Below are 20,441 nucleotides of genomic sequence, written 5' to 3' on the forward strand. Positions count from 1 at the left end.
CCCTGCTTGTCCTGATTGACTTCATTGCCCCTCCTTTTCTCATTCATTTCTTTGCTCTTGGGACAATTTTTCTGATTGGGTAAATTCAGCCACTGGGGGGCGCAGTGATAGATTTTTTTTTTCTGCAATGCACTGATTCGATCGGGACACTCCACTTTTTCTTCTCAGTCTAGTGACTTGCCAGTACAATGGTAGAATACAATAGCATTCCTGTGATTGCAGGCATAGGCAAATTCAGTGAAGCAATAAACTTAATCCTGCAAAAATAAAATAGCATTTTTGTGGAAATATTTCTAAACTGATCGATGCTTTCCATTTTCTTAAATAGGTTGTGTTAACGTCAACCTAGTCTCTTCTTGCTGAGTCAGAAAGGGCATATATTCAGGCCTCTGCCCAGCACGGTGGCTCACGCCTATAATCCCAGCACTTTGGGAAGCCAAAGGCGGGTGGATCAGGCCTGAGGTTGGGAGTTCAAGGCCAGCCTGAACAACATGGAGAAACCTCATCTCTAGTAAAAATACAAAATTAGCCAGGCGTGGTGGCAAATGTCTGTAATCCCAGCTACTCAGGAGGCTGAGACAGGAGAATCGCTTGAACCCAGGAGGCAGAGGTTGCGGTTAGCCGAGATCGCACCACTGCACTCCAGCTTGGGCGACAGAGCAAAACTCCGTCTCAAAAAATAAAATAAAATAAAAAATTCAGGCCTCTCCTACTCCCCCAGTGCCACGTAAGTGAAGAGTCAATATGTGCTAATAGACGTGTCGTTTAGACTTGTTAAACACTGGCCTACGACAGCAAAGGTGGTGGCAATATCTCTTCCCTTGGTGTCTCTGTAAGTAATAAAAGTACCACCTATTTGGACTGTTCTAATAAAGGCATGATTTATATTAAATGAAATTTGAACCCCAGAAGCTCAAAGTTTTAAATGCTTTTTGTTTAGTTTTCATTATTCACTGAGTGTAGAGAAATCTTTTCCCCTTGCGGTTCAGGATTCAGCCCAACATATAGCTCCAGAGAAGAAGCAGAGCTATCATGATGATGAACCTGTTGGAAAGGGTTATCCTACAAACGTGGAAAATATCTGACTGTCATAAAACCCAGAGGAAACCAAGTAGTGTTTGTGTCCCTGCACCACCCAGAGCACTAAATATAGAATCATCCTTAGTGATGGTTTCTTTCGTTAGCTCCCTTCCCTTTGGTAAACAAGTTGACTTACAAAGAAAGCCACACCTAAAGATTGATCCTTTCTCACTGAATGTGTAGAATAAAGTAAAATGGGCAGGTTCCTAAACTGAGAAGGGATATTTGATTCTAATCTAGTCAGCAAGTAATTCTAATTCTACATAAGATAGTCATAGAATAAGCTCTTTTTTATAGAGCTATCAATTATCAAAGCAATTTTTAAGGCATTAATATTAAATAAAAATAAAATAGTGATATGAATAATAGTGATGACAGACACATTAATAGCATGTAAAATTACTAGAATAATTTAGAAATAGTCTGTAAATTCCTAAACAACTCTGAGGTTATTTTAGATAATTCAGTGATACTGTAAAGAGTTCTAAATTGACATATTGTAGCTTCTGACTTAAAAAAAAAAAAAAAAATCCCAAAGCAAGTGCCACTGAATTAAAGGTAATTTCAACTAAAGTTATGATAACAATAATCTGCAACACTTATGAGAATTCTGAAAGCAAAACCTTAAAAAAATACATTGCTCTACCTCAGCCAGATCAAGATCAACATTACAGTGACATGTCACAGTGACAAGTTGCTTAGCATGTACCCTTGAGAGGGAGTAATGAAAGCGGCACTTTACCTCTGTGTGTTTCCTCCTCAAAACCCCTATCCCTAGTGTAATCATGAAAAAAATATAGAATAAAGTCAAACTGAAGGCTATTCTACAAAATATCTGCCAAGTACTTCAGAAAACATTTAAGTTCATCCAAAACAAGGAAAGTCTGAGAAACTTGTAACCAAGACAAGTTGAGAATCTTTGTAACCTAAGAATTGGTGATGACCAAATTTAATGTGAGATCCTGCACAGGATGCTGGAGCAAATAAAAGACATTAAAGAAAAGCTGAGGAGACCCAATTAAAGTATGAACTTTAGTTAGTGTCAATATTGGTTTAATAGCTGTGGCAAATATACTCTAGTATTAGATGCTAACGGTAGGGGATACTGAGTGCAGTATCTGGGTGCAGGGTCTATGGGAACTGTTTGTATTATGCAGCTTTTCTGTAAACTAAAATTATTCCAAAATAAAAATGTTTATTAAAAAATACATAGCGAATACAGTTTAAAAAGTCTCTTCTGATATAATGTTTGCAGAGGAAGATGCTTTTTAGTTTATAAATTATTTCCATAATTTGTGACAGTTCTCACATCTGATACTATAAAATTCATTGCAGCTTCTCTGCCTCTTGGGAAAAAAATGCATTTAATTATCAGTAAAATTCAACTTTAGCTTGTTATGATGAATGATTTGAACCTGTCAGCTTTTCCCTCCTAAAAACAAAAGAACCAAAATGAAATACAATCTTATTCCTCTACTCCCTTCCTTCCACCTGCTTCATTTAATTGATGAAGGCTTGTGCATGTATTAATCTTTTTGAGCTCTTCTGTAAGATGCAGAAAAAGCTAATATGATATCATTGTATCTAGCTAATGTGTGTGCTTTGTGAAATTGATACACCCTGCCAAGACATAAATTACTTAAGCTTTGATAAATGTGTTGAAATCAAGGAATGTTCAAACAGATAAAGCATAGCAATTTTTCTTTCTTCCCCTTTTTAAAACTCCGTTTTATGCTTGAGGTTAAATGTTTTTGCATTATTATTATAATATGATGGGGGAAAAGACAGCAGGGATACTGAAATTAGCAGGAAGAGCCCCAGCAAATACAAAAGTAACCAGGAATATACAGCTATCTGTTTTGTAGATAACACTTAACAATCTTGCCTTGGACAGAGTGGATTACCAACAGATTCAGAGCCACCTACAGTCTTCTCCCAGCATGCAGGAAGAGCCCCAGCAAATACAAAAGTAACCAGGAATATACAGCTATCTGTTTTGTAGATAACACTTAACAATCTTGCCTTGGACAGAGTGGATTACCAACAGATTCAGAGCCACCTACAGTCTTCTCCCAGCATGTTGTATCACAGAAATTGTCTGTTCAGGAACGAGGACACCTACCAGACACTTTATATTCTCAGCTCCCTTTGCTGACTCATATAGTAGATTGGAATCAAAGATCTACAAACACATTTTGTTGGCAAAGAGAGTTCACCTGGGATTTGGATGTGACTCAGATGCCAGTAAGACTAGACACAAGGAAACATTCAATTGATGTTCTGGGGTTGAGAGGGTGGATTTCTACTTGGTCATTAATTTATCACATGGCACTGAACAAGTTGCTCAATTAACCATCAATCAGTTTCCCTGGAGGCTTGAGAATTCATAGAAACCTTTGGAGACTCTTCTTGAGTAAGAGGCACGAGATTATCCATTGGACCATGGAAGAGCCATCAGTCATTGAATGCCTTTTGCCAAGGAATAGGCCCAGTAATTTCCATCCATTCTTTTAGTCCCTACAACCAGCAAAGGAGATATAGGTGAGAAAACTGAGGTTCAAATCATACACTTGAGCAAGGGGTGATGATGCCATTAGGCAATAAATCCTATGCTCTTTTCCATCATATCAGGTTGCTTCCCCATTGGGAATATATGGGTAAGCAGTGGGGAGGTGGGCAGGGTTGTGGCTCATCAGCCTCCAATCTTCTGATTAGGTCTTCATGTTGAGCATGTGGGCTGGGGACTTAGGTCATATAATCATCTAGGTAGACCTGGTGTAGAAAAGTGTGCCTGAGCTCTCAGCAGTGATGTTATAAAGTGGTGATTTATAACAAGAGGAAGGCTGAACAAGTTACACCAAGGCTGAAAGTTGGGCAGGGAGATAAAATTGTCAGCTTTTAAATGACATAGAGAAATATACTTGCCCTTTAAATTATATTCTTCTACCGGTAAATCACTGTCAGATAACTTTTTGAGATTTGGGTTTAGATTTGGAAGTCTGCACTTGTGAGAACTGTCCGTGCATTTTAAAGTAATAAGCAGGAGAGGTTGTACACAGTTTTTCCAACTTGGCTAATGTTGTTGTCAAAACAAGCTAGAAATATGATGCTCTAAGGAAAGCCAAATTTAAAAAAAAAATAAGTGCTTTATATAGATTTATATATATATATGTACTTTTTATCTAAGGCACTGCCAGTGCATGCTGTCACTGGAAGAGAGAAACATTACATATCTTTGCCATTAGCTAATTTTTATTATTTTTTATTATATAGACTAATCTTAAAATCAAGGGCTCTTTGAGCAGGTTTGGACCTGAACAGTAGTGTGTTAGAATGATTTTTTTTTTAGAAATCTAATTTCATTTCAAATTCTCATATAGAGAACCTTTTCCAAAGAATAAAACAACTTTTGTAAAAGCAAATAATGACACTCAATTTATCTGTTTGATAAGCTTAGAATGTTTTCTACTTTCATTTTTTTTTAAGAGAGTCACATATATTTGGGTCAAGTCCTCTTACAACATAAACTGCTACCAGAAAAGTGTTCAGATCTTTGAAAATGTCTCAGTAATGACTGATTGTTATTATTTTTACTATTATTATTACTATTACTATTATTATTATTATTATTGAGTAATCTCAGAACCATCACGATGGAAGTCCTAGAGATAAGAGAAGGATCTCTTAAGGTATCGGTGTCTGTCATATATTTGAAAGTGCACCAAGATCAGCTAAGACTACATGATTGCAAAACTTACTGGTTGTTGAATGATGGGCTCAATTCTTATTGGTTTTTCAGTAATGGGAAAGTGAGGAGAAAATTAGGCATAGCACTAAAACAAGAAAAATGAATCAGGCAGAAAAAAAGTTTAGGGAAACACGTAACATAAAACAAACACTTTAAAGAAAAAGAGGGCACATTGCTATTGATAAAGGAGTATTTTTATACTTCTGGTTGAAAAAAAAATTTTTTGAATGAAAAATGTATTTTAGTTCTGCTGATAAAGTATCATGGTATTTGTAATAAAGTAATTGATATTATGATACATAAAGGTAAGAATCAAGACGTATTTTTAAAAGCAAGCTTAAAGGGGAAAATGTCAGAAGGGCTCTCTCCCATGAAATAGAAGAAGGAAGGTGAGAGTAAGGGAAGAAGCTCAGAAGCTGTACCAAATCAAGGAGTAGAGATTGGGAACTAAGGAGCACTTCTTGTAAGCCAGATGTTCCGCAAATGGTAGATGTGTCTGTAAGCATTTACCAAGCATGGTGAATCTCATGAAATACTGGAAACAGGTGAAAAATAGGTAGTAGACTATGGGCAGCAAGAATCACGATCACAGAAGAGAAATTGGACCTTGATCAGCAAGAGCTTCTTATCTGCCTATGCATCCTTGGCCCTCTTTCTGGAGAGATGCTGAGACAGGTCGCTTGGACCAGGCTGTCTCCATTCTCAGGAAACTCAAGTCGGAAGCAGAGTCTGGGTGTTGAGCTCCATGGACTATTACCAAATGATTGGAATGAAGTTTGTGCACATCATGAGTAAGAGTGTTCAAGGGACTGGACGTGATGGTTCACTCCTGTAATCCCAACACTTTTGAGAGGCCAAGGTAGGAGGATCACTTGAGGCTGGAATTCAAGACCAGCCTGGGCAACATAGCAAGACCTCATCTGTATAAAAATAAAAAATTAAGCCGAGCAGTGGTTCACGCCTGTAATCCTGACACTTTGGGAGGCCGAGGCAGGCAGATCATTTGAGGCCAGGAGTTTGAGACCAGCCTGGCCAACATGGTGAGACCCTGTCTCCACTAAAAACACAAAAACTAGTCAGGCATGTTGGCGCATGCCTGTAATCCCAGCTACTCGGCAGGCTGATGTGCAAGAATTTCTTAAACCCGGGAGGTGGAGATTGTAATAAGCTGAGATTGCACCCCTCCACCGCAGCCTGGGTGATAGAGCAAGACTGTCTAATATATATATATATGTTTGTGTGTGTGTGTGTGTGTGTGTGTGTATGCCAGGGATGGTGGTGTGCACCTGTATTCCTAGCTATTCTGGAGGCTGAGGGGGGAGAATCATTTGAGCCCAGGAGTTTGAGGTTGCAGTGAGCTATGATTATGCCTCCAGCCTGGGTGACAAAGTGATATCCTGTCTCTAAAAATAAATAAATAAATAGTATTCAAGGAACTGGAAGTCATTATGTTAAGTGAAATGAGACAAACACATATTCTCACCCATCTGTAAGAGCTAAAAACTTGATCTCATAGAAATAGAGGATTTTGATAGTACCAGAGGTTGGGAAGCATTTGAGGGTGGGGTGGGCGAAATGAAGAGAGATTGATGGATGAGTACAAACATAGTTAGATAGAAGAAATAAGTTCTAGTCCAGGCACGGTGGCTCATACCTGTAATCCCAACATTTAGGAAGGACGAGGCAGGAGGATCACTTGAGGCCAGCAGCTTGAGACCACCTGGGCATCAAACTGAGACCCCATCTCTACTAAAAAAAAAATTAATCCCATTTTTTAAAATAAAATAAAACAAGTTCTCATGTTCGACAGCAGTGTAGGGTGACTATACTATAGTTAACAACAACATGTTGTATATTTTAAAGTAGCTTGAAGGACTTGAAATGTTCCCAATACATACTAGTGATACTTGAGATGATGTATACCCTAAATACTCTAACTTAATCATTACACATTTTATGCATGTATCAAATACTCACATGTACCCCCATAAATATGTAAAATATTGTATACCAATAAAAGAGAAAAAAGTGTGCAAAATCAGAAAACTGTAGTTACAGTATCAGAAATACTTTCAGCCAGAAATCCAGAGTAATGATCCCTCTTTCCCTGGGGAATCTGACAGCCTTTCAACACCAGGAGAGAGAAAGGAGTATCAATTCAGGGTGTATAAGCCCCTAAGAAGAGGCCATATGGATTTAGGTTCTCAAAATGTAAGAATATGCATCATACCAACTTGTTCTGAATTTTTTTAAACTCCAGAAATGAGGAAGAAAAGCTTCCAGGAAATTAACCAAAGGGAGAAGTATATGTTGTAGCACCCTCCCATCCTTACCAAAGTAAAAAATAATTTTCAAGAAACCTAGCTATACCTTTTGAGTCCTTGGATTCCTAAAGTGATTTGGGGACTAGACATAGGTGAAAATACTTTTCACAAAGCCCTGTTAGGATTTAAGCTTCTAAACTTTTATGAACATGCAATAGATAACCTTATGTTATCAAACTATGCCATCTAGTCAAATGCTGTATTTATAATCAGGCTGTGTCTTTCATTTATTTTCAAAATTGGACTGAAAGCAGTAATTTTGGGAATAATCTGAAACCATTTTTACCAAGTGCTTTGCCAAGTTTGAAAGGGCTAGAGAAAGGACATAAACACAGCCTCATTTCTTTCCTCACCCATTTCATCATGCTGACAGTTTTCCGGAGAATCATTACAAGAGTAGTTTGTGCCGTTAGAGATAAGAGGCTGTGTTTCCACTAGAAACCTCTATTTTCCAGACTTTTTATAAATCACCCATAAATATTCACTCCATGCAACAGCATCATATATAATGATTCTGTCCCTTAAAATCCGTATCTACTTAACTAAATTATTTTTAGTAAACATGGGGACTCTTGTACTATAAAAAGAAGAAAAAGAAAAATCAAATGCAAATAAAGTCTTATGTTTCAGTGGCTATTATTTGAACCAAAATACTGAGAAACCCATAAAACATATGCACATGACATTTTCTTAGCAATTATTTTAGGATATAATTCAGTTGTAATAAAATTTATTAAATCCTATACAACCTATTAATTCAAAATATACCTCTCTACATTACTTTCTGTTTCTATAAAGGCAACTAAATTTTTACTTATATTTTTTCAACTAAAAATTTTGTAGAACTTTCTAATCCTCATCACATGCCTTTTTTTGTTACAGAGTTTGAGACGGAATTATATAAAGAGCTATGAAATTACATGTTATAAGCCTTTGAACATAATAATCACCTTAATATTTCCAAATATACTTAAAAGACTTATCAATATCATTGACAGTTTTTAGCTCCTTGGTAGATACCTTCAGCATTCTATTTTTGTCTTCTACCTGAAAGAAAAGAGTTGACAATTTAATGATTATATCAAACGAGAAGTCAAAATATACTCTTCCCCCAAACTGGAAAATTAGCATTGTGAAGATCAGGAAACAGAGACTAAAACCACATCAACCCATTAAAATGAAATACTTTGTTCTTAACATCACCTTTTTTAATTTTCATATTCACGGTTTTCCATTGCTTGAATTAAATGCTCATCTTGTTACACTGTTGAGCCCAGCTGTGTGTGTGTGAAATGCTGTCGAATAAGAATCTAAATAATATTGAAAGAATTTCCCTTGCGGTTTGATTTCAGTTTGAGTGCGCAGTCACGGTATTAACCTAAAGTTTATTTCTCTTTCTTCTTTTCGAACAGCTATTTTGTGACAGTAAGGAAGTGGTACATGCCACGGAGGGGCTGGATTGGGAAGACAAAGATGCTCCAGGGACCTTGGTCGGCAACGTGGTGCACTCAAGGATCATCAGTCCCCTGCGCCTGTTTGTTAAACAGTCTCCGGTGCCCAAGCCCGGCCCCATGGCGTATGCAGACAGCATGGAAAACTTTTGGGATTGGCTGGCCAACATCACGGAGGTTCAGGAGCCATTGGCAAGAACTAAACGGAGGCCAATAGTGAAAACAGGAAAATTTAAGAAAATGTTTGGATGGGGTGACTTTCATTCCAACATTAAAACTGTCAAACTCAATCTCCTCATCACAGGGAAAATTGTTGACCATGGAAATGGAACCTTCAGTGTGTATTTCCGACATAATTCAACAGGCCTGGGCAATGTTTCAGTGAGCTTGGTACCACCCTCCAAGGTGGTGGAATTTGAAGTTTCCCCCCAGTCTACCTTGGAGACCAAGGAATCTAAATCTTTCAATTGTCGCATTGAGTATGAAAAAACAGATCGGGCGAAAAAGACCGCCCTGTGCAACTTTGACCCATCCAAGATCTGCTACCAGGAGCAGACTCAGAGCCATGTGTCTTGGTTGTGCTCCAAGCCCTTCAAGGTCATTTGCATTTACATTGCCTTTTACAGTGTTGATTATAAACTCGTGCAAAAGGTGTGCCCTGACTACAATTACCATAGTGAGACCCCATACTTATCTTCCGGCTGACCTTCCTGTTGTGGTAGAAATGAGGGATATGTGTGTGTATATATATATATTTGATTAGAATGACCAAGAAACAAGCCCAGCTCTTTACGGTAAAGGATCCCTTTTGTTTATGGCGGTGAACAAATAGTTCCCTATCAGGTTTTCAAATTTAAAAAAAGAAAAAGAGACATCTTTAAATGTGAGATTTGTTTGTTTCTATCATAGGTACCTTTATCTAAAAAGTTAAATTGTTTATGAAACCATCACTTTCATGCAAGATGACTAAGTTATAGAAATCTTATTGTTTCTCAGAAAGAAACATCAATGATAGCAATATGTGACAAGAAGGAACAAAATTATGCATGTGATAAACATTGCTCTTGAAATGAGCCTGCCTTTGAAATATGTTTTGGAAGGTTACCGCAGAAATAGCAGATGCAGTAAAGGAAAAGATTGTATTTGATAAATGAATTGTGTTTTTGACATTGGAACTTTTTTTTATATTTCTATCTTTTCCCCATCCATCTGTGCTGTTATTGATATGAGAGAAAAAAGGGTAAAATTTGTTCCAAAACTCGTGTGTGAAGTTACAGTGCCACAGTGGAACCAAGTTCCTTATCATCTGAGCTAGAGTTGCGTGGAATGTGATTTAAGCACATAGCCCTGTGTTGGTCACCATTCTTATGATTCCCTTCTGAGTTTGAATACTGATGTAATGGGAAAGCAAATCTGAGAATAAGTTTGTTCAACAACAACAAAATTCATGATGCTTTTAGACTCTTCTGATAAATTCAAATGCTGTGGGATTAATCAAAAAATGACAAAATGTGTATGCATCCTATAGCTTAGAGCTTTATTCAATTCATTCGGTAGTGTGATTCTTTACACATGTGTAGAACAACTCTGAAGTTGAAAGTGCTTGTTTCCTAGACTAGAATAGAAAACAAAAGTGGGAAGTGGAGGGAGGAAATTTCAGGATTATGGATTCATTATTTCTAGCCTCCCAGATTAAGTTCTCCTTGCATTTAGTTAATATTTGAATAAAAGATCAAACTCTATGTGGAAATAGAGAGTTATGTTTAAACATTTCTAATTATTAAGTACTGACAAGCAAGATACATGGCTTACCAGACTTTTGAAATGACTTCCAAATTAATGTCACTTCATAGTCAGTGCCCTTCTCATCTTCCCTGTGGGGGTGAATAGCAATGCTACATGGTAGAACTGGATGATTATTAAATTATAACAGAAAGAGGTGTCTAGTTGATCAGGAAAAAGGCTTCTAGAACTCAGGACGCTCATGGAATTGTCAGTCATTTTACAATAGATGTTAACTTCTTTCTCCCTTCTTATTGTAAAATATTAATTAAAGTAAAACATTAAATTGAGGACTAAAGGAAGATAAGTCCTAAACAACAAGAAGTAGTCTTACCACACTGTTCAAAAAACCAAGAGCTCTGTTCTCTATTTTATATCTTCATTTCTTTCCTTTTACTGGTAATATCTGCAGTGTTCAATTTTTGTCTTTTGTAAAAATTGTACTAGGCTTAGTGTGTGGTAATGCAGGCTTGAAGTTCTTGCTCTGAGTTCACCACGTGTTTTTGTAATTTTGTGGTTGGTGAGTAATATTTTGAGACATCTTTTTATTTTCACCTAGAAACAAGAGTAAAATATTATTTATTGTAAAATATGTGGGAATCATATATGTATATATATATACTTAGAATTTTCTGTGTATAGAGAAAGTATGCGTACACATTTCTATGTAAATAAAAAGAATTTGCTAGATCTGTCACATGAATCCTGGGTGGTTTTTTTTAAAGACTCTGTTCTCCTTGTTTCTTTTCCTCACAAGGGCTTATTCTCTCTCTCTCTCTCTCTCTCTCTCTCTCTCTCTCTCTCTCTCTCTCTGTGTGTGTGTGTGTGTGTGTGTGTGTGTGTGTGTGTGTGAGATACCAATTGAACATGAAGGTTTCCCTTAGATACATATTAAATAGGCAGCTTGGCTGTGGAGATTTTAAAGCAGGGCGAAAGGATCACTTACATAAAATATTTTGTACATAGCATGGCATCTAGTAAGAAAGAACTCTCTACTTGTGAGCTGCCATTATGATTATTATTGTTTTGACATGAAATAACAAGGTTTAAAACTATTGGATGTTCAAAAGTTGAGAGATGTGAACATTATTTCTATGCTAGAAAAAAAAACCCCTATAAATCGATTTATACAGTTCTTAGATGTTAGCAAGGTTTGTAGAATTTTTTTAAAGTTTCCCATAAGCTTGTTTTTAAATTGGAGTAGAATATATGCCACATATATTTCTAAGTCAAAATTTCATTGCAAAGCATACCTAATTGTCAATAATGGTACTTGGCACAATATAAATCAGAGCCCACTTAAGCATGCAAATACACACATTTCTACAAAACTGTTTTGTGCCTTTTAGTACTGCTATTGAGGAAAAGGACATTCATGGAAGCTAATTTTGCCCTCGGTCACAAACTGTTTAAAAATTAAAGTGACAGAACTTTTAAATGTATAGACATATTAACATATAGAAGAGTAATATTTCAAAGACAGTGCCACCTACACTACCTTCTTAATCCTCTTATTTGACAGACAAGAAAACGCAAGTCCCTATGAGGGTAATGATGTGCCCACTAGTAAATGGCAAACCCACCTGAAATGCATTTCTCCTGACTCCTAGTCCCAGGTTCTGTGTTACATAAGAAAGGTAAACTGAAGCAGGTATTCAAGACAACAAAAATAATTGCAATGAGTTTATAACAAGACAGGACCCAGTAGCCAAAACTGAACCTGAAAACAGTGGAAATAACCTCCCCCTAAAATATTTAGGATAATAATTTATCTATGATCACAAATCTTTTAGAAACTCAAACTACAGAAAAGTAAGTCAGGATAAATCCAAATTAAGTCAGGTTAAATCCTTATATCCAAAGATAAGAGTCCTGGAATACATTAGCAATATGACTGGCTAAGAATTAACAACAGTGGAAGACTACATTGGGCAGTTTTCAGGTGATTATGGCACCTGAGAATTTATTTTCATAGGAATTGGTGTATTTTGGGGAATGCCTTGATTGCCTAAAGGTTTGATTTCACCTCATGAAGAATTTTAAATTAATTAACTGGCCCGTAAAATATAGAGGATGGAGTCGTGCATTCTTCCTTGCAGTGAAACCAAAGTTAACTCAATGTTGATTAATCAGAACTCTCAATGAATGACAATTTAATATTGCCAATTGCAAGAGACAAATCAGGGGGGAAAAAGTTCACATTATAGATTCTTTTTTCTTCAGAAAAGTCATTAGATGATACTCAAAGATCATTTCATCTTCATCCCAATCTCCTACCCTGTATTGTGAGGTCTGGAATCCTGGGAACATATCCCATTCTGTTTCATCGTTAAATTTCCCTTCTCTTCATTCAACTCAGCTGTCCCATAAATACAGACAGTCCCTGATATACAATGGTTCAACTTACAATTTTTTGACTTTATGATGGTGCAACAGCCATATGCATTCAGTAGAAACAGCATTTTGAGTACTCGTACAACCATTCTGTTTTTCACTTTCAGTAAAGTATTCAATAAATTACATGAAATATTCACCACATTATTATAAAATAGGCTTTGAATTTGATTATTTTACCCAATTATAGACCGATGTAAGTGCCTAAGCACATTTAAGGTAGGCTAGGCTGAGCTATGATGATTGGTAGATTAAGTGTGTTAAACGCATTTTTAATTTAGGATTTTCAATGTACAAGGGGTTTATCAGGACACAACCCCGTGATAAGTTGAGGTGCATTTGTAGTACTTAATCTATTATCTAAAATAATGAGTTAACTCGGCCGGGCGCGGTGGCTCAAGCCTGTAATCCCAGCACTTTGGGAGGCTGAGACGGGCGGATCACGAGGTCAGGAGATCGAGACCATCCTGGCTAACACGGTGAAACCCCGTCTCTACTAAAAAAAAATACAAAAAACTAGCCGGGCGCGGTGGCGGGCGTCTGTAGTCCCAGCTACTCGGGAGGCTGAGGCAGGAGAATGGCGTGAACCCGGGAGGCGGAGCTTGCAGTGAGCTGAGATCGGGCCACTGCACTCCAGCCTGGGCAGCAGAGCGAGACTCCGTCTCCAAAAAAAAAAAAAAAAAAAAAAGAAAAAAAATGAGTTAACTCTTTTGTGTCCTCCACAGCACCTCTTAAAGTGTATGGTATGTAAATAGTATGTTAGTCAGGGTTCTCCAGAGAAATGAAACCAATATGGTATGTAGAAAAATGTACGAGAAGATGTATTATCCTCATACATGGAGAGAATTGGCCCACACTATTAGGAGGCTAAGAAGTTCAATCATATGCCCTCTGCAAGCTGGAGAACCGGGAAAGTTCATGGTTCAAGGTCAAAGGCCTGAGACTAGGAGTTCCAATGTGCAAGGGCAGGAGAATATGGATGTCCCAGCTCAGCAAGAGAATGAGAGCAAACTCACAGTTCCTTCACCTTTGTGTTCTACCCAAGCCCTCACTAGACAGGATGGTGCCTACTCATATTGCTGAGGGTGGATCTTCTTTACTCAGTCTACTGATTTAAATACTAATCTCTTCCAGAAACACCCGCACACCCCTAGAAATAATGTTTTACCAGCTATATGGGTATCCTTTCACCCAGTCAAGTTGACACTTAAAATTAACCATCACAAGTAGGTACTTGATCAATATCTGTTGATTTTTTTTAAAAAATCTCCCGTGAAATACATTGATTATTCAAGAGCCACTCTATCCATATCATAAGAGTTATCTTGCACCATTTCAAACATGAGCACCTTGCTTCATCTGAACACAATACCCACAGAATGTTAGCTCTCAGAAGCACAGAAATTTAAAAGCCAGAAACAATTTTAGAAAACATTTAGAATAAGTTTTCTTTATCAGCTAAAGAAATGGAGTCCTGGCTAGGTTTAATAGCCTGGTTATACTTACTGTTTTTCCTGCCTGGGCAAAGCCATTCCTCATCTTCTTTATTCCTCCAAATCATTGATGTTCCGTATCTGGGATAGAAACTCCCAGCTGTCCACCAAAATCCATTCTACTTCTCTATTGCAATGGAAAGGTCAACTGTGTGGCTAGCCCTGCATCTCATGTAGTGTGGTGTGGCCTTGTTGCTGAGCCACAGCTAGTGGAGTGTGAGAGGAAAGGGTGTGTGCACTTCTAGGAGTGGACTCACTCAGGAGTGTTCCCATGCTTCTCTGTGTTCTTTTCCCTTTGGCTGACTGAGATAGATGCCCTGAGGACACATTGATAGTGACAAAGTAATCCCCAGTTTGAATTCTTTTCTGATAATGGAAAAGGGTCACTCAACCAATCCCCAACCTACCCTGGACTGCTATATGAGAGATAAGCAAATACATTGTTCTTTAATCATTAAAATATTAGGATGAATGTGTTACTGCAGCTTGGCATGACCTAACTAATAAAAACATTGCACAAAATCTTCTCTATCTACATACTCTAGCACACTCTGATCTTTGTCTAATTGAATTGTGTGTTTGAGTCTATGCTAGGCATTGCAGTAATAATTTCATGTGCACAACTCTGAGTTTGCCCTATTACTTATACTTCTTTATGTGTTCCATCATCTAAAAAAAATAGGGTCTCCATATTTTATACTTTTTGAATGTTTCACAATGCCCAGATAAAGCTATTTTCTTAAAAAGTGTCATATATATGGCATTAAACTGCATTGAAACATATGTAGGGAAGTTGTTTACTTAAATACATGTGTTTTCCAAATGATCCATATAAAATAGAGGTGGAGAATTCTTAAGATAAGGAAACAAAAATTCAAGAATCATGCTAATTCTACTTCCTGTACTAAGGCAAGGAAGATGAGTATACATTTTTTTCTATCTTTCTTTTTGTTGATAATACACTACATTAATTTCTAATTCAAAAGGTACCAAAATGGTATACAGAGGAAGACCTCCTTCCTGCTTCTTTTCCATAGCTACCTTGTGCCCTTCTCCAGAGACAAGCCAGAGTATACATTTCTTGTCTATCCTGGCAGAGATAAATTAGTATACTTTTTGTTCTCACTCATATGTGGGCATTAAAAAAAAAAAAAAAAAAAAAAAAAAAAGGTGATCTCATGAAGGTAGAGATGCAGTTTGATAGTTATCTGAGGCTGGAAAGGGTATTGGGGGTGGTGAGAAAGGTTGGTTAATGGGCACATACAGTTACAGAGAAGGAATAAGTTTTAATTTTCTATAGCAGGATAGGGTGACTATACTTAACAACAGTGTATTATATGTTTCAGAATAGCTAGAAGAGAGGACTTGAAATGTTCCCAACACAAGGAATTGTAAATACTTCAGGTGATACCCTAAATATTCTGATTTGATCATTATGTATTCTATCCGTGTAACAAAATATCACATGTACCCCATAAATATGTACAAAGATCAGATACATTTTTTTAAATTAGTAGGTTTTTTAAGTATTTTATTTTATTTATTTATTTTGAGATGAAGTCTCACTCTATCACTCAGACTGGAGTACAGTGGTGCAATCTTGGTTCACCGTAACTTCCTCCGGGTTCAAACAATTCTCCTGCCTCAGCCTCCTGAGTAGCTGGGATTACAGGTGTGGGTTTTTGAGATATTTTAAATTACTACGAATGTTTCCTTCCATTGCCTGGGATGCTCCATTTTGTGTGCATTCTGGCTAGTTGAAACATTGTGACGCACTAATTCGTTACTGTTTCCTTTATATAAATCTCTTTTAAATGTTAAATAAAAGAAAATTTTGATTTAAAAATACTACCTATAATCCCATTACTAATAAATATATTTGTTCTATGTTTTTCTTCTCAGTTTTATCCATATATGGATGTGTTTGTGTGTGTATATATGTGTGTGTGTGTATATATACACATATATGTAGTTCTGTGTGTGTGTGTGTATATGTGTGTGTATGGAGTTTTTACGGAGTTGCAATCATGTACTATGTGGTAATGTAATTAATACACCATTATATCTGATATTTAAAACTTTTGACTGGAATAAAAAGACACTAGGAACACTTCCTGAGAAAACCATGTGGAAAATAGTGCACGGCTGGATATGAAGTCATGAATGCAATATCCCCAGGATTGTGTGAATAATAGGATGCCCTCTACCTTCTTTCTTGTTATCCACCCTAGGATAAAGAGAAGTCCAATATAATTATTCTAATCCCTGAAACATAATTTTGTAAAACTTCGGTGGGTCAAAACAGAAATTACAAACTGGGGGTAGTTGTTTATGCCTATAATCCCAGGACTTTGGGAGACCAAGGAAAAAGTATTGATTGAAGCTAAGAGTTCCAAACCAGCCTGAGCAACATAGTGAGCCCTCTACAAAAAAAAAAAAAAAAAAAAAAAAAAAAAGTTAAAAAATTAGCTGGATGTGGTGGTGCACACCTGTAGTCCTAACTACTCAGGAGGCTGAGGTAGAAGGATCACTTGTACCCAGGAGTTCAAGACTGCAGTGAGCTGATTGCACCACTGCACCCCAGCCTGAGTGACAGGGCAAGACTCTTTCTCTAAGAAAATTTTATTACAAATCCATTTTAGGAAGATGAAGCTCAGATCCCACTCCCAATAGAATCTGGGAAGCCAACTCATTCTCAGAGCCCCTGTGACATCATTTTGGCAAATAGAAACTATCATTATCATAATCCCACTCCACTCGCTTTATGAAAGAGCCATGCAAATCACAGCATTAGAGAAGTGAAAGAACCTTTACAGAGAAAAGAAGCTAATAATTATTGATGCCTACTCTGGTCTGCCACCATCCTAGATAATTTACAAATAAGCACAGACTTTGGAGTTAATCCAATCTGGATTTATGTCTTGAATCTGCCATTTAATAGCGCTATGAATTTAGGCCAGTTACTCAACCTCTTTGAGTTTCAGTTTACTTACCTGCAAAATGGAGTTATAATAACTGTCTCACCGTGCTGTTTATATTACACAGATTATGAGCAGTAAAGGAATATAAGAACTTTAAAGTACAATACTCCAGTATTTTTTTTTTTTTTTTGCTACCCATTACTTTTATATTGTATAGATATACCAAGGTCAGTGTAAATAATTAGATGTCATTATTTTTATTCAAAATCTCTCCCTCCAAAATTACTTGATATATCATTACAAATATCTTCATTACTAGGCTGAAATCCATATTTGCAGGTAGACTTCGCACTTGTCTTCAGAGAGATGTCTACTTTCTATCCATATTTAAAAGAAATTGAAAATTTAGACCTAGTGTATTGCATATAGAAAATCAAAGTTTTTTTTTTTTAAAAAAGGGACTTCATATTACAAATTCTGGATTTCTTTTAAGTAGAAAATAAATATTGCACTAAACAAAAAAGGAAAGCAAGAAACTCCAATTTTACTTAGTAGATGCTGCTTAACAAAGCAGCGATTATCAAAGGAAAATGTAGAGTGAAAAAGAGGTCTGGACATGGCAGGCACCTGGTCTACACTCTTGCTCTTTACTTTTAATTCTCCATCAGCATAATCCATGTTACAATGTAGGGTCCCAGCAACTACTTTGTACAGTGTGGCCTTGCCCATTGTGCCCTGTCTGTAGCACTGGCAATGAGCAGCTCACCCACACTGGGCCAGTCAGAAGCCTTCTCTGTGAATTTAGAGTGAAGACCAGCAGATGGTTCATCTTGGAACATCACACTTAGGAGATGTTGGACATTATGTTTTCCAAAATGTAGGTAAGAGAAGCAAGTGAAACTGTCCTGCAAAAAGAGAAAAATGGAAGCAAACAGTCAGAAAAGAGCAAAGAGGAGAAAAGGCAAGTCTGGAAAGTACTCCAGTCTCTCATTCCGGTTCACTCCTGAAGGCTGGCTGCAATTTCTGCCTTTGGGTGCAGCGAGGGAGTTCTGTTTATCATTGTAATAAGCTTTCCTTAATAATATTTTTTTCTATAGATAGCTGTATTAGTCAGAGTCCTAACAGAAAACAAAGGTCACTCAAAAGGTCTAACACTCTTGTGGGAGAAGTATACATCCCTACTTGTTTGACTTTGGGTTTGACCGTGTTGCATGCTTTGGCCACTTGAATGTCAGTAAACTTGACATTTTCCATATCCAGGTAGAAGCTTTACATGCAATTGTAGGGTTTGGGTTGAGCTCTGTCTTGTGTTTTTGCCTATACCAAGAGAACATCATATTCTTTCAACCTGGGATCCAGAATGAGAAGATACTTGAACCTGGGCCACAGCCAAATCCATAGCTCTGATGTTTCATCAGAAAAATACTAATGCCTATTGTTTTAAACTACAAAAATGTTGGAGTTGTTTGTTGTCACAACAACAGCTGACACATACAGTGAAATGCCCATAGATTACCAACAGCTGAAGGCCCTTACCATTGTTAGGCCAAAGATAAGAGAAGAAAATGTATTCTGAGAGCCAGCGAGAACTAGAACTAGAGTGTGAAGAAAAGGCTGTCCATCCTGGTGGGAGCTATGATCAAGAAGTGTAGTTACCGCTCAAATGAGAGCAGAGGAGGAAGCATCCAGATCTCTCTTCTTACTCTCAAATTTGACAATGCTTCCCACTGCCAAGCCCAACCAGAAGTCAACCAACGTGATGACCCAACAGACTGAGTCCAGAGGGCTCAGCATCCCAGAGCACAGAGCAAGAGAGTGGCAGACACCAACCACACACTAACTACTTGCCCAAATAGCAGAGAATGGATGGCAACCAGGAGAAGAAGGGAAAATGTAGAATAACCCCAAAAAACAGTTTAAATTGGCTTATGTTACATGCAGCCAATCAAGAGTCCTAATGCCAAACATAAATTTGATTTACATGAAGAATTACAGCAACATAACAATTTCAGAAAAATATATCAAAATAAGCATAGAGATCCTATGTTACTAGTAAGCTAAAAGTTTCTTTACTTAAATGAATCCCTTCCAATAAAACAGGAATCACATTTTACTAAAGAGATTCCATGTTACCTAGCATTGTTCCATGAATTTTGTGTGTTACAATAAGTACTTCATCTGGATAATGACACCGATAGTAGATTTGCATCTCTTTTCGCATCAATTTGGATAGTTGTACTTCTACTTTCCTAGTCATATAATGTAGAAAAATACTTTGCACTATAGTTCTCAAAGATTTTAGGTAACATAAAACAGAGAGTGTTATTTTGCAACAGACAATCCTGAGTTGTTGGATTCTACAAGTGATTTATTCTGCTACGTCACAGGAAAACAAATGCCCTTTCCAACTGACTGAGACTCTTTTCATTTGTCAACTATTGATCCCCTCCCACAACCTCTCTTCTTAGCTCCATGATTCTTCTGGAGGTTAAACCAGCGAAGCCCAGTCCCATTTATTTCTTCCTACTTTATCCTGTGGTATCACCATCGATAACATCAGAGCAGCCAGCCACTCATCTTCAGTTAGTAGCAAAGTGGCAGACTAAAAGGAAGCTTTTAGAGGTTGCCTAAGCATTTCCTTTCAGGACCCAATAATATAAATTAAGCCTTGAAAGCAACTATGGAATACATATTTTAAAAAAAAAAAAAAAAAAGTCCTTTAAATTGTATGTGCAGCTATACCTGCAGTGCCCCTTTGTTTGCCATTTTAAGCAAAGAGCAAGAGGAAAAGTCATAATAGGTATCAGCATATGGTGTGTTAAATAGGAGGCTGGCAGGTTACAAGAGGGAGAATGAAGGGAATGGGCCAACCTGAAAGTCAAGGAAAAAAATCTGCATCACTCCCAAAAGCCGTGCTCTTGGTAATGTGTTTCCTGGGTCTACTCTTGATATTCCCCTTACTTTTAGCTCCTCACATTCTGAAAAACATTTTGTTACCTGAAGACCTGAAGACTTGTATTGCTTTTAACTCATGAATGACTACCTCCTACTTCTGAGCTGTTCTGCAAAGAAAGTCATCTCTTCCTTAAGCCTTTCCAATTAAATTGACACTATTATGAATACTGCAAGCGCCAATCCTCCATAAACGTTTAGAGTACTCAACACCACCCTATATTGTAAAATTAAGAGGTCAAAAAAAAAAAGCATATGTGTCTGTCTAAATAATTCTTGCTAATTCTTTTAGGTGG

At 37.2% G+C, this 20,441-nt stretch overlaps 2 protein-coding genes across 2 annotated transcripts in view; both read left to right on the forward strand.

Annotated features, from left to right (window-relative positions):
- Positions 1-11,082, forward strand: part of NXPH2 (neurexophilin 2) — a 112,400-nt gene extending 101,318 nt beyond the window's left edge. Inside the window, exon 2 of the mRNA XM_050751008.1 lies at positions 8,565-11,082. Coding sequence (XP_050606965.1) covers positions 8,565-9,308 — 744 coding nt within the window. The 3' untranslated portion in view covers positions 9,309-11,082. The remainder of the gene's footprint in view (positions 1-8,564) is intronic.
- Positions 1-20,441, forward strand: part of HNMT (histamine N-methyltransferase) — a 1,236,603-nt gene that overhangs the window by 362,540 nt on the left and 853,622 nt on the right. The gene's annotated exons all lie outside the window — the stretch shown is intronic.

This window comes from Macaca thibetana, chromosome 12, assembly GCF_024542745.1.
Source record: "Macaca thibetana thibetana isolate TM-01 chromosome 12, ASM2454274v1, whole genome shotgun sequence".
Classification (NCBI taxonomy): Eukaryota; Metazoa; Chordata; class Mammalia; order Primates; family Cercopithecidae; genus Macaca; species Macaca thibetana.